Source organism: Chiloscyllium plagiosum, chromosome 25, assembly GCF_004010195.1.
Source record: "Chiloscyllium plagiosum isolate BGI_BamShark_2017 chromosome 25, ASM401019v2, whole genome shotgun sequence".
Taxonomy (NCBI): domain Eukaryota; kingdom Metazoa; phylum Chordata; class Chondrichthyes; order Orectolobiformes; family Hemiscylliidae; genus Chiloscyllium; species Chiloscyllium plagiosum.
In genome coordinates, this window is record NC_057734.1 from 52,393,073 (window position 1) to 52,407,778 (window position 14,706).

General features: G+C 41.3%; 1 protein-coding gene across 6 annotated transcripts in view; it reads left to right on the forward strand.

Moving 5' to 3' along the window:
- The window catches only part of med15 (mediator complex subunit 15), a 160,106-nt gene that overhangs the window by 111,417 nt on the left and 33,983 nt on the right, over positions 1 to 14,706 (forward strand). For all 6 annotated transcript variants that reach the window (XM_043716201.1, XM_043716205.1, XM_043716202.1 and 3 more), the window contains 2 exons: positions 4,213 to 4,328; positions 7,797 to 7,924. In XM_043716201.1, the coding sequence (XP_043572136.1) occupies positions 4,213 to 4,328; positions 7,797 to 7,924 (244 nt within the window). The remainder of the gene's footprint in view (positions 1 to 4,212; positions 4,329 to 7,796; positions 7,925 to 14,706) is intronic.

Consider the following 14,706-nt stretch of genomic DNA (forward strand, 5'->3'; position numbering starts at 1 on the left):
AAGGGAGCCACATTTGCTATCCTCCAGTCCTCAGGCACTATTCTGTAGACAATGATGATTTGAAGATCAATGCCAAAGGCTCAGCAATCTCTTCCCTTGCTTCCCAGAGGATCCTAGGATAGATCCCATCCGGCCCAGGGGACTTGTCTATTTTCACACTCTGCAGTATTTCTAATACCTCTTCCTTGTGAACCTCAGTCTCTTCTAGTCTATGAATAATGTAGGAAATTAAAGATACTATCAACTTGAAAGAAACAGTATACAATTCTGGTCAGAGGATTGAAGAGAATTTGGAAACAGAATGTAGGAGAAAGCTAACAAGGAATACAGAAACAGATAGTAAAAGTTGCTACAAGTATTTTTTTAGATTACTTACTGTGTGGAAACAAGCCCTTCGGCCCAACAAGTCCACACCGACCCGCCGAAGCGCAACCCACCCAGACCCATTCCCCTACATTTACCCCTGCACCGAACACTGCTGGCAATTCACCTGACCTGCACATTTTTGGACTGTGGGAGGAAACCGGAGCACCCGGAGGAAACCCACGCAGACACGGGGAGAATGTGCAAACTCCACACAGTCAGTCGCCTGAGGTGGGAATTGAACCCGCCCACAGTGGCACAGTGGTTAGCACTGCTGCCTCACAGTGCCAGAGACCCGGGTTCAATTCCCGACTCAGGCGACTGACTGTGTGGAGTTTGCACATTCTCCCCGTGTCTGCGTGGGTTTCCTCCGGGTGCTCCAGTTTCCTCCCACAGTCCAAAGATGTGCAGGTCAGGTGAATTGGCCATGCTAAATTGCCCGTAGTGTTAGGTGAAGAGGTAAATGTAGGGGTATGGGTGGGTTGCGCTTTGGCGGGTCGGTGTGGACTTGTTGGGCCGAAGGGCCTGTTTCCACACTGTAAGTAATCTGTAAGTAATCTAATCTATTTAAAAATAAAAAGAGCAACTAAAGTGAGCATTGGTTCTCTAAAGAATGACATTGAGGAATTAAGAGTATTAAATAAGGAAATGTCATAAATATTGAACAGGTGTTTTATGTCTATCTTCACTGTAGAAGACACAAATAGTATCCCAGATTCAAAAATAAAAGCAACACATAAACTTAAAACAATTACAATCACTAGGGGAAGGGCTGTGATTATTAGAATAAAAGGATGGCAAATTCCAAGGGCATGAAGGCCTGCATCTTTACATCTTAAAAGTGGTACTTGCTGAGCTAGTAGATGTGTTGGTTGTAATTTTTCAAAATTCCCTCAATTCTAGAAAGTTTCAGAAAATAACAATTGTACTTTGGACCAGTTAGCTTAACATCTGATGTAGGGAAAATGATAGAAACATTTATTAACCCATAAGTAGCAATATCTATATTCCCTCTACAGGGAAACCTGTAGAGGCAGTATACTTGGATCTCCAAAAAGCATTGTGTAAAATGCCTCACGAAAGGTTACTGTACAAAATCAGAGCTCATGGTGTTGGCAATAAAGTATTAACATTGATAGAGGATCGGTTACCTAACATGAAGTAGAAAGCAGGAATTTATCAGTAATTTGGGGTTGGCAAAATGGAACTGATGGAGTTTCGGATGGATCAGTTTTGCGGCCTCAAATATTTACAAATCTACATCACAGGCAGAGATGAAGGAACCAAATGTTTGATTCCTAAATCTACTATTGATACAAAAGACAGGTATGAGAATAGGTTGTGAAGAGGATATAAAGATTCCGAAAAGGGACTTGGATAGTTTAAGTAAATGATCAAAAAGTAGACAGATGATAATGTGGAAAAAAGTGAACTTTTCAGCTTTGATAGGAAGTATAGAAAGGCAGCATATTATTTGAGAGACTATAGAGAGAGAGATTGCAGAGAGCTCTGTGGTGGAGAGGTATTTGGGTGTCCTGTGGTATGTAAATTACAAGAAGTTAGGAAAACCAGACAGCAGATGATTAGGAAGGCAAATGGAAAATTGGCTTTTTTTGCAAAAGGAATTGATTAGAAAAGCAGCATTGTTTTACTACAGTTGTACAAGGTATGGATGAGACCACAATTTTGGTCTTGTTATGTAGGAAAGTATATTAATGCATTAGAAGCAGTTCAGAGAAGATTTGCTTAATTGATTTCCTGGAATGAATGGTTATCTTAGGAAAGGTTGAACAGATTGGGCCCTCATCCATTGGAATTTAGGAAAATGAGAAGCGAGCTTATCAAAAATCTTGAAGGGACTTGACCAGTTGGATGCTGAGAGAATGTTTCCTCTTACCAGAAAAACTTGAATGAGGGGAAATAATTTAAAAACAAAGGGTCTCCCAGTTTAGATGGAATTGAAAACAATTTTTTTCTGAGGTTCATTAGTCTGGAATTCATTGCCTCAGAGAACAGTGGAGAGAGCTTTAAGGCTGAGTTAGAATATTGATTAATAAGGGATTAATAAGGGGTAATGAAGGTAGACAGAATAGTAGATTTGAAGCCATAGTCACATCAGCTATGACCTCATTGCACAGTGGAGTAGGCTGAATGACCTACTCCTAATTAGTTTGTATGTCTGTCTTCACACAAGCAGCGCTTCGGTGTGACTTAAGGCTGTGCCGTGTGTAGATTGGGTATCACTTCTTTTATAATGCATCCATGTACAAAATCCAGAATCTTATTTATAATATGACCTTTGCTACCTTCATTGCCAACTTTGAATGATCTATGTGTCTACACCTGATAAACTTTCTAATCCTTGACTTTTCGCCATTCACAATACATTTCTTCTCTCATTCCTCAAGATCTGTTGCAGTTTACTGTCCAAAAAAACTGTATCTGCAACCAACCTGCTCACTGCACTCAACTTGATTGTTTTGCACTCTGTGCACTAATATACCCTCTAAATGTCTCTGTCAGTTTCCACATCACTCAGCTATTATTCCTCTTAAGAGGATATCCAAATTCTTATCATTATGCATTATCTTCCCTTGAGATTCTACTGCCCTTGCACGATTTTCAACCTTGCCTTTACGAGATGCTAACATGTGCTACAGTGCAAACTCTAAAGATTGAATGGTTTAAATATGGAAAATTGACCATTTGTTAGAATAGTCTCCTCTGTAAGGAAACTTGGAGCACGACATTATTGTCTTTGACCCTGAGGGTATTGTGTCCAAGCTTAACATGCCACCCTGTGATATTTGCTCATGTGAAATTCAGCAGGACCCCATTGGCTAGCGACCTTGGTTGATTTTCTTTTCAAACTCTCTTTACTCCAAAGATACTGTGACTAATTGTACAAACCTAAAAATCACACAACACCAGGTTATAGTCCAACAGGTTTAATTGGAAGCACTAGCTTTTGGAGCGCTGCTCCTTCATCAGGTGGTTGAAGGAACAGTGCTCCGAAAGCTAGTGTTTCCAATTAAACCTGTTGGACTATAACCTGGTGTTGTGTGATTTTTAGCTTTGTACACCCCAGACCAACACCGGCATCTCCAAATGGTGACTAACTGTGTTAGCCCTTTGGACTGACTGCCTCAACACAGAGTGGAGATTAATCCCAGGAGCTTCTGATGGCGTTTTAATTCAATCCTGCCATCTGACTGTAGTTCTTCAAAGCCACAATGTAAACCATTTTCCTCTTGTATTGTTAAAGTCTCTTGGGATAGTATTTTTTATTCACAGCAGGTTGTTCTGCTGGGAAAGAACTAGTTGTGTGAAAATCTGCTATAGCTTTCCAAGGCTAGACAATGCAAGTATAGCTTAGTAGCTTTGAAGTGCCGATAGCAACTTTTCTGATTTGAACTTGGCTTTGCTGCATTTTGGCTACAGCCAGGGAAGAATCTACATTTATGTAGCACCTTTCACATTCTCAGGCTATCCCAAAGCACTTTGTGGCCAACAAAATACTTTTGAAGGCTCATCAAGCAAAAACAGTATATTGTCTTGGAGAAGAGGGAGATAATGAAATTTGCTTTGATTCACAATTATTTTTAATCAATCCAACTGAATCTCAATTCAGACTTAGTTGACAGGACATTGTAGATTTGTCTTAGTAACCTATAGAGAGTGGTGACGAGGTTTTGTGATGATGTTGGCTAGGTATTTAAAGACAGCACTCTGTTCTGCAAGGTAATCCAGCAGCCTGCTCTAAAAACGAATGAAGAAGGATGCGGGAGGTGTGTCCTGTGAAATTGTAGGTATTCATTGCCTGCATTGCTTGTGTCTGCCTAACTACAGGTTAACAATGCGATTGCCATGATACCTTCTCCAGTGCAGCAAGTGCAGACGATGCTTCCACCACCACAGCCACAACCATCTCCTCAGCCACCTTCATCCCAGCAGAGCTCTGTGAGGTGAGTGATATAAGGTGTTTTGACTCTTTCAATGCCATGTTTCTATAGGGAACTAATTCCAAGAAGCACGTTGAAGGAGGCAGGATGGATGTGCTTGAGATTTTGATTATTAATGGAAGCATGGTCTTATTTTCTGCTCAGCACCATCTCTGAGCTGTCACTTTTTCAGTAAAAGTTCTAGTAAGAGTTAACTTTGCAACATCTATAGAAACACTATCATGGGAGGCTAAAGTGCAGTTAAGGATGTCTGAGGAGCTGTTTTATTGAGTATTCCCTCCACCCCAGATTTAAGGGACTGGGGTTTGAATGTGTGGCTGCTACTGTAGTTTGTGTTCTTACTTTCATGGTGATGAGGTTCTTTAAAATAAATAATGTTCCACTGGCAAAGCAGTCAGGACAAGTATGCAGTTGTCTTGCTGTATGCTATCTTTATAAAATAATAGCACATTTCTTTTTAGCTATTTTTTTGTTTTCTTTATTTGTTATGTATATTGCTGATTTCCAGCATGGAGAGTATGTAAAAGATTTTGTTTGTTTAAAAGAGTCATAGAGACATATGGCACAGAAACAGACCCTTCAGATCAATCCAATCCATGCTGAACATAATCGCAAACTAAACTAGTCCCATCTGCCCGCTAAGTTAATGTTATTATTTGTTTCTCTAATTATAGTGTGAATATCGCATTCTGAAAGTGTTCAAATGATCATTTTTTGATATTTTGCAAAGCTCTTAATATTTTGCATTGTCTTATTGTCAGTTTAATAGCATGATCCACTGCCTATACTCCAAATTCTAATTATGTTTCACTGGTCTTGCCCCATAATCTAATAGTATCCTAAGTAGTAACTGTAGTGCTGGAAGCCCTTAGTTTGAATTTACTTTGCTGAGATCTTGTAATGAGTCTTGTTTCATGTTTGTACAGCTTTCATTTACACAGCACCTTTAATGTGGAAAAACTTACCAAAGCACTTCAGATATTTTTAAAGGAAGGCTTGGAGGTGGTGATAAGGGTTCAGGGGGTGAATTCCATATTGTGAAGCCAAGAGGACTTATGACACTGTCTTCAGTGGTAAAGTGAAGAGAAGTAAGAGTTTTAAATTTGAGACGCTAAAAGACAGAGATTCAAATAAATAAAGACAGGAGTAAAAACAAAATCTTGCAGAATCTGTAAATCTGAAATGAGCACCGAGTTCTGGACAAATTCAGCCAGTTTGGCAGCATCTGTGAAAAGAGAAACAGAGTTAGAGTTTCAAGTCTGACATGATTTCTTCAGGGTCCGGAAGAAGAGTTATACCAGTCTCAAAACATTAATCCTGTTTTTCTCTCTCCGTAGATGCTGCGAGACATGACAAGTTCCTCCAACACTCTGTGTTTGTTTCAGCAAAGACAGGTGTGGTTGTTGAAGAATATATGGTGCAGAATAGTATATAGGGAGCAGAGTTCTGGGTGAAGTGAAATTTCAGAGTATGTGGAAAGCACACCAGTAGGCCAGGAGAATAGTAGTGTGGAAATGCTAAAAAAAACATGAATGAGGTTTTCATCAGTGAAAATGAATAATATTACAACTTGGAAACAGAAGTATTCCTGAAGGGAAAGATCAGATTGGGATTGAATAGATTCCCAGTGGTACAGACAGACTTGTTCAGCCTGCGACAATGGTCAGGAAGGTGGATAGAATATTAGGCATGGTTTTGACATTTCTGGTAATTCAGGGTTCAGACAGAATCAGCAGGTAGGTCATGTCTTACAAACACAGCTGAATTTTTTTGAAGAGATGACTAAAATAGTGGATAGGGGATTATCTGTAGGTTTTATATGTATGGATTTTAAGAAGGCATTTGATGACAAGCATAGAAGCTACTGTTATCCTGTTCCAGTATAAGCAGAATTGGGACAACAGAATAACATAAGAAATAGGAACAGGAGTAGATCATTCTCTGAGCCTGCTCCACCATTCAGTTCAGTTATACCTTTCATCAGAACTGGTTAGTGTAAAATTGTTAGGTGAGAGAGATTACAGAAAAAAATGATAAGCTTGGTACACAGTTATCCAAATATTCTTTTATGCTTCCTTCTTGTGACATTAGTGAATTGGGGACTTTGTATACCAAAGAACATTGAAAATGCATCAGTGGTTACCAGATATACTTGTGTTGTGCCATATGAAGGCAAGTTGTTGCTATTAAAAGTATAACCATTTAAGATATTTAAACTTTTTTTTGCAAATCCATTATGTCCAGATTAAGATCTGCATGATTAAGATTGAATGCATCACATCTATTTAACTGATCTGTCAAGAAATCAAATTCTGTGTGATATGAGATCATTTTTGAATTGTTGTTTCAGCCAGGTGTGCACTTATCCACCTTATTTTGTCCTGTTCTTTGTAGCTTTAGTGTACATGATTGATGAAGTAGTTACTATCATTAAGGTCCTAAAGTGAAATCCAATCATTTAACATTAAATTAAGGTATATTCTTTGAGGGACCATATTGTTCACTGACTAGTTTTGATTGTGTTAACCCAACTTAAATTTTCTGGACCAGTTATAATTCTTATATTAAGCTATAACTAGCCTCACTCTTAGCATTAAAGTAATCATACCATTTTGCCAGCATCATGCAGAGACACTCATGAAGATAGTTTAGGTACTCAAAGTTCTAACCCAGCTATACATTTTAACTGTTTAAAGGAAGGAACATCCTAATTAAACACTGCATTGATGCCAGGAAAATGTGGTCAATATATGTATTTAAGGAAACAATACAACTAGTGTTATTAAAATAGAACGCTAAAGATCAATTTTCCTCCATGAATACAGTAAATAATGTATTCTTGGACCTGGAGATGGAATGGACTAATGTTTCTTTTTGAAGTTCTAGATGAATTCCTAAGTGGAATTGTAATAGGATGTGCCTGAGTTATTCAAGAACAGACAATAATGCAGAGGGAATATTAAGTTTATGGAGAAAGCAAGATGCAAAGCTGGAATTGATTGTTTGATAACACCAAAGTGGTATTTTAATAGCCCAAAGTCATAGACTTGAGTAAGCCTGAAGTTCTATATTTTTAAACTCGTAGCAAAAAATGAATAGTAATAGGATACTGCAATGAGTCCTGCTTTCAGCATGCAGAATGTGTAGAATGAATCTTGGGTACAGAAGAACATTCAAAGGAGGTGGTATTGATGTGGAGCGATAAATTGAGAATGAAAGTGCCTGTCATGAAATGAGCAAGAGCGGAAAAAGAATTTCCAAAAATGGCAGTAGTTTTCAAGCTTTTGCACAGATTTGGGCTTTATTGAAAGTTAAAGTCGTTGAGATATTTTTTTCTTGCCAGAAAAGCATGTTGGAGGAAGGTTGATTCTTTTTCCCAAACTAGATATGAAATCTTCTGCAATGAGAGGTATTGCAGGGTATGTCCACTGACTGTCATAAAGCAATCAAACTCTGATTGATCTGTTGCAGTTCTGGTCCAGCTCCATCACCAAGTGCCTTCCTGCCAAGTCCATCAGCACAGACAACACAGAGTCCAGCTGCAGCACGGACACCACAGAATTTCAGTGTCCCTTCCCCAGGCCCCCTCAATACTCCAGGTATGGTGTTTACAGTTATATTGTTAAGTTGTAGACAGATAAGTAATAGCACTTGGCACCATTCTAATTGTTTTAAGCTGTCTAGAATCACCGGTCTTGTGAGGAGGTCAATGTGAAATTCCAAAAGTGCATTAACAAGTTGGTTGTGTTGGTGGATAGGTTACAGATAAGGTTCATTGGAGAAGTGTGAGGTAATGTATTTTGGTAGGAAGAATACTGAAAAGCAACATTAAATTGCGAATACAATTCTAAAGGGGTGCAGGAGCAGAGGGACCTGGGTATATATGTGCAAAAATCATTGATGGTGGCAGGACATCGAGGACAAGTGCGGAGGAGGAGGTGATGCTGAACTTGTAGAAGACACTTGTCAGACACCAACTGCAGTATTGTGTACGGTTGTGGATGCCACATTTTGGGAAGGGTGTGAATAGAGAATGTGCAGAAGTGATTTACAAGAATTGTTTTGGGAATGCGAACTTCATTTCTGAGGAGAGATTGAAGAAGCTGGGATTGTTCACCTTGGAGAGAAGAAGCTGAGAGGAGGTTTAGTAGAGATTTTCAAAATCATGAATGGGCTAGACAGAGTTGTTCCCGTTTGTACATGGAATAAGAATAAGATGCAGTAGATTTAAAGTGATCTACAAACAAAATAAGGATGGTGTGAGAAAACACTTTCTCACATGTCAATACTTAGGCTGTGGAATGCACTACCTGGAATCGTAGAGGAGGCAGGTTCAGCTGAGGCTTTCAAGAGGGGCACTGGATGATTATATGGATCGAAATAGTGAGCAGGGAAATGGGGTGAAAGCAGAAAAGTGGTACTAGATAATGATGAAGAGTCAATGCAGGCTTGATGGGGCAAATGATTTCCTTCTAGGCTCTGACAATTCTGTCATTCCATTCCACAACAGCAAGACTGATACCTATGGCATAACATTGTTTTGGATTCAATTTGATGTTCAGTGGCAGGGTTCTGATGTTAACGCCACCATCTCCAAGCTGTACTGGTAAGTTGCCTGGTTTGAAACATTAGTGAAGAAGGTTATCAGCCATGTGTCACTCGTGGTGCGCTACACCATTGAAAAATTCTGAGCAGTGTGACAGGTACGGTCATGTTAATGTGAGACAGCTTTCCCAATGGCCGACTGTTTAGCATCAGAAGAGGCCCAGAACTGAGTTGACTGTCAGAGGCACAGCTTAGCAAGATTAAGAGTAAACGGTGAACGTTTATAGCATCCTCTGACTGAGGCAGAACAACATTGGGTTTCTATGACTTGTTTATTTTGTTGACCAGTGTCAATGCCTGCTTAACACTGATTGTGATGGTATGTAACATTGGTAGATGATTCCACATTGTGGGGAGCCGCAGTTGGGTCAATTCTCTGTCCTTGACAGCAGCAAGCTTGTACTTTTGTATCACAGCAGCAAGACCCGAGCTGAAGTTCCTGTTTCTCCACTCCTCACCTGGCCAGTCTAGGAATGCCTTGTCCTGTCCACTGAAAACTGAGCTACCTCATCCAACGCTGCACCAACTCCAGATCAGTTCTGGTACTTTATGTTCTGAGAAGCACAGAGTGATGCATTTATCCGCTGGAATCAGTAAGGTTGGAAGTGTGGATGTCATGCTAGTTTCTTCATTTTGAGTAAGACCTTCCTTTTGAAGTCTTAAAGGAGCTATAATGTCCCTGCTCCCATCCCTTTCTACTACATTCACATGAATCTTCATCCCAAATATCAACTAGCAGAGAATTTCATGATCTTACTGTGACTTGAGAGTTAATGTCATTGTTGTACTCACAATCAATAGTGAACCAAATTAATTGCATCTTTCAATCAGGCAGATATTCAATTCTTGAGCTATGATGAAAGTGGCAGTATCTAACAGAAGTGTGTGAAGTTACTTTATCCACAGTTGCATTAAACATTAATATTGCACAATATCAATTAAGCCTGTAATTCTGCTTATTCCATTGAATTTGGTACCAGTTTTCAAATCTTTAACTATAGAACTGTAAGTGTGACACCTGAAATATGTGCCAGACAGAGTCTTATTAGTGAACCTTGTGGTTAGAGACTGATCTGTAAAGGACTTCCCACTGGCTGAGAACCATTATTAGTAAGGCTGCCACAGTATGGGACTGTGTGACTGCTGTTAAACGAAGAGGAGATAAACCAAGAGTCTATGGGACCAAGAGTCTATGGGACTGGAAAAAAATGTAAATGGACAAGCATTTACCAAATGGCACTGTCCTTTGTAAAAAAATAATGTTGGAGTCTTGTGTAAAAGGCTCACAACTTTTGGAATTTGTGGTCCGCATTTATTTTCTGTGTCTACAAGATGCTGTAGAACATTGAACTGTACAGCACAGGAACGGCCCTTTGGCCCACAGACTTGTGGCGAACATGATGCCAAATTAAACTAATCCCTTCTGCCTGCCCTTGGTCCGTATTCCTTCATTCCTTGTACGTTCATGTGCTTATCTAAAAGTCCCTTAAACTCCTGTATTATATCTGCCTCCACCACCAATCCTAGCAGCACATTTCAGACTCTTACCACTCGCTGTATCAAAAAACAGCTTGACTCTCACATCTCCTTTGAACTTTGCAGTCTCAACTTAAATGCGTGCCCCCTAGTATTAGACATTGCAATTCTGATTGGGAAAAAGATTCTGATTGTCAACCTCAACTATGCATCCTGTAATCTTATAGACTTCTATCAAGTCTCCCCTTAGCCCCCAGAGAAAACAACCCGAGTTTGTCTATGTGGCTCATACCCTCTGATGCAGGCAGCATCCTGGTAAACCTCTTCTGCATCCTCTCCAAAGCCTTCACATCCTTCGTGTAATGTGGTGGCCAGAATTAAACACAATACTCAGGGCGGTACAGTGGCTCAGTGGTTAGCACTGTTGCCCCGCAGCACCAGGGACCCGGGTTCAAATCCAGCCTCAGGCAACTGTCTGTGTGGAGTTTGCACATTCTCCCTGTGTCTGCGTGGGTTTCGTCCGGGTGCTCTGGTTTCCTCCCACAGTCCAAAGATGTGTAGGTCAGGTGAATTGGCCATGCTAAATTGTCCATAATGTTAGGTATATTAATCAGGGGTAAATGTAGGGTAGAGGAATAGGTCTGGGTGGGTTACTCTTTGGAGGGTCATTGTGGACTTGGGCCAAATGGCCTGTTTCCACACTGAAGGTAACCTAGTCTACTCTGAAGTGTGGCCTGACCAAAGTCTTGGTTACCAGACTAGACGGGATTGACGTTAGCAAGGAGGTGTGTTAGCAATTCTGAAAAGTGTAAAAATAGATAAGTCCTCTGGCTGGATGGGATTTATCCTCTGATTTTCTGGGAAGCCAGGAAGGAGATTGCAGAGCCTTTGGCTTTGATTTTTATGTTGTTATTGTCTACAGGAATAGTGCCAGAAGACTAGATAGCAAATGTTGTCCCCTTGTTCAAGAATGAGAGTAGAGACAGCCTTAGTAATTATAGACCAGTGAGCCTTATTTGTGTTGTGGATAAAGTGTTGGAAAAGGTTATAGGATTTATAATAATCTCGAAATGAAAAAGTTGATTAGGGATGTTCAACACGGTTTTGTGAAGGGTAGGTCATGCTCGCATACCTTATTGAGTTCTTTGAGATGGTGACCAAACAGTGGATGAGGATAACGTGGTTGATGTAATGTATTTGGATTTCAGTAAGGCGTTTGATTAGGTTTCCCACAATAGGCTATTGCACAAAATACGGAGGCATGGGGTTGAGGGTGAATTTGTGGTTTGGATCAGAAATTGGCTAGCTGAAAGAAGACAGGCTGGTGATTGATGGGAAATGTTCATCCTGGAGTTCATTTACTAGTGGTGCACTGCAAGGATCTGTTTTGGGTCCACTGCTGTTTGTCATTTTTATAAATGACCTGGATGAGGGCATAGAAGGATGGGTTAGTAAATTTGTGGATGATGCTAAGGTCGATGGAGTTGTGAATAGTGCTGAAGGATGTTGCAGGTTACAAAGGGACGTAGATAAGCTGCAGAGCTGGGCTGAGAGATGGCAAATGGAGTTTAATGGAAAAGTGTGAGGTGATTCACTTTGGAAGGTGCAACAGGAATGCAGAGTACTGGGCTTATGGTAAGATTCTTGGGAGCGTATATCAGCAGAGGTATCTCGGCGTAACAGCTGTTAGGGGTGTTAAGAAGGCATGCATGTGTTGGCCTTTATTGGTAGAGGGATTGAGTTTCATAGCCACGTCATGTTGCAGCTGCACAAAACTCTAGCATGGCCATAATTGCATACAGTTCCGATCACTGCATTATAGGAAGGATGTGGAAGCTTTGGGGAGGGTTCAGAGGAGAATTCCTAGAATGTTGCCTGGCATGGAGGGAAGGTCTTATGAGGAACGGCTGGGGGACTTGAGGCTGTTTTCATTAGAGAGATGAAGGTTGAGAGGTGATTTAATTGAGACATACAAGATAATTGGGGTTAGAAACGGAGGATAGTGAGAGCCCTTTTTCTCGGATAGTGATGGCTAGCATGAGAGGACATATCTTTAAATTGAGGGGTGATAGATATAGGACAGATGTCAGAAGTAGTTTCTTTACTCAGTAGGGGTGTGGAACGGCCTGCCTGCAATAATAGTAGACTGATCTGATAGACATATGGATGAAAATGGAAGAGTGTTGGATAGATGGGCTTCAGATTGGTTCCACAGGTCTGCAAAACATCGAGGGCTAAAGGGCCTGTACTATGCTGTTATGTTCTATGTTCTTATAAATCTGCAAAATGATGTCCTGGCGTCTGTACTCAATTCCCTGACTAATAAAGGTAAGCATGCTGTACACCTTCTTTGCCATCCTATCATCTTGTGTGGCCACTTTCAGGGAGCTATGGACTTGAATGCCAAGATCCATCTGTTTATCAGTGCTGTTCAGAGTCCTGTCACTATACTTTGCTTTAATATTTGATTTTCCAAAATGCAGCACCTCACATTTACCCGGATTAAACTCCATCTGCTATTTCTGCGCCCATATCAGCAACTGATCTATATCCCTCTGTATCCGTTGACAGCCTTCTACATTATCGACAGTTCCACTGATCTTTGTATTGTCTGCAAACTTGCTAACCCACCCATCTATATTTCCATCCAAGTCATTTATATATATCACAAACAACAGATGTTCCAGTACAGATCCCTGCAGAACATCACTAGTCACAGACTTCAAGCTAGAAAAACATCCTTCCTTGCCCTCTCCATTCTATGGGCAAGCCACTTCTAAATCCAGACGGCCAAGTCACCTGAATCTCATGCATCTTAGTCTTCTGGATGAGCCTATTAAGAAGAACCTTGTCAAAAACCTTACTAAGTTCCATGTAGACAACATCTCACTACTGTACACTCATTGATCAACTTCGTTAACTCCTTGAAAAATTCAATTACATTAGTAAGACATGACCTGCCCTGCACAAAGCCATGCTGAATGTCCCTAATTAGGCAATGCTGTGTGTTGTGACTATTACATTGGCTTGGTGGCTCACTCTTAACTGGTGCAGATACCAGCTCTTGGTATCTCTGCAGTGGAGCAGATACCAGCTCAAACGTATCCTGTACTGAAGCAGATATCAGATGTCAGTGCCCCAGTACCAGATCAGATGCGTCTTGGGGATGCTGAGCTGGAGCACCTCTCAGTGTCTCTGTACTGGAAAAGATTAGTTCTTGTGCCCTAGTACTACAGCAGATACTAGCTTTCAGTGCCCCATTACTAGAAAATATGCTAGCTCTCAGTCCCCCAGTCTTGGAACAGATACCAGCTCTGTGCCCCAGTACTGGAGCAGATACCAGCCATCGGTGCCCCAGTACTGGAGCAGATACCAGCCCTCGGTGCCCCAGTACTGGAGCAGATGGCAGTTCTCAGTGCCCAAGTACTGAAGCAGATACCATCTCTCGGTGCCCCAGTACTGGAGCAGATGGCAGTTCTCAGTGCCCCAGTACTGGAGCAGATACCATCTCTCGGTGCCACAGTACTGGACCAGATGCCAGCTCTCTGTGATCCAGTACTGGAGCCGATGCCAGCTCTCGGTGCCCCAGGACTGGAGGTTGGAGGATTTGATCTATAGGGAGAGACTGAACAAGCTGGGGCTGTTTTCTCTGAAGCGTCAGAGGCTGAGGGGTGACCTTGGGAAAAGTTGATGGGCAGAGAGATCTGGGAGTGTAGGTCCATTGTATCTTGAAGGTTGCTGCACAGGTGGATAGAGTGGTTAAGAAGGCATATAGTATGCTTGCCTTCATTGGGGGTAGAACATAGAACAATACAGCACAGAACAGGCCCTTCAGCCCACGATGTTGTGCCGAACATTTGTCCTAGCTAAAGCACCTATCCATGTACCTATCCAATTGTCGTTTAAAGGTCACCAATGATTCTGACTCTGCCACTCCCACAGGCAGCGCATTCCATGCCCCCACCACTCTCTGGGTAAAGAACCTACCCCTGACATCCCCCCCTATACCTTCCACCCTTCAACTTAAATTTATGTCCCCTTGTAACACTCTGTTGTACCCGGGGAAAAAGTCTCTGACTCTATCTATTCCCCTGATCATCTTTTCAACCTCTATCAAGTCACCCCTCATCCTTCGCTGTTCCAATGAGAAAAGGCCTAGCACTCTCAACCTATCCTCGTACGACCTATTCTCCATTCCAGGCAACATCCTGGTAAATCTCCTCTGCACCCTCTCCAAAGCTTCCACATCTTTCCTAAAGTGAGGCGACCAGAACTGCACACAGTACCCCAAATGTGGCCT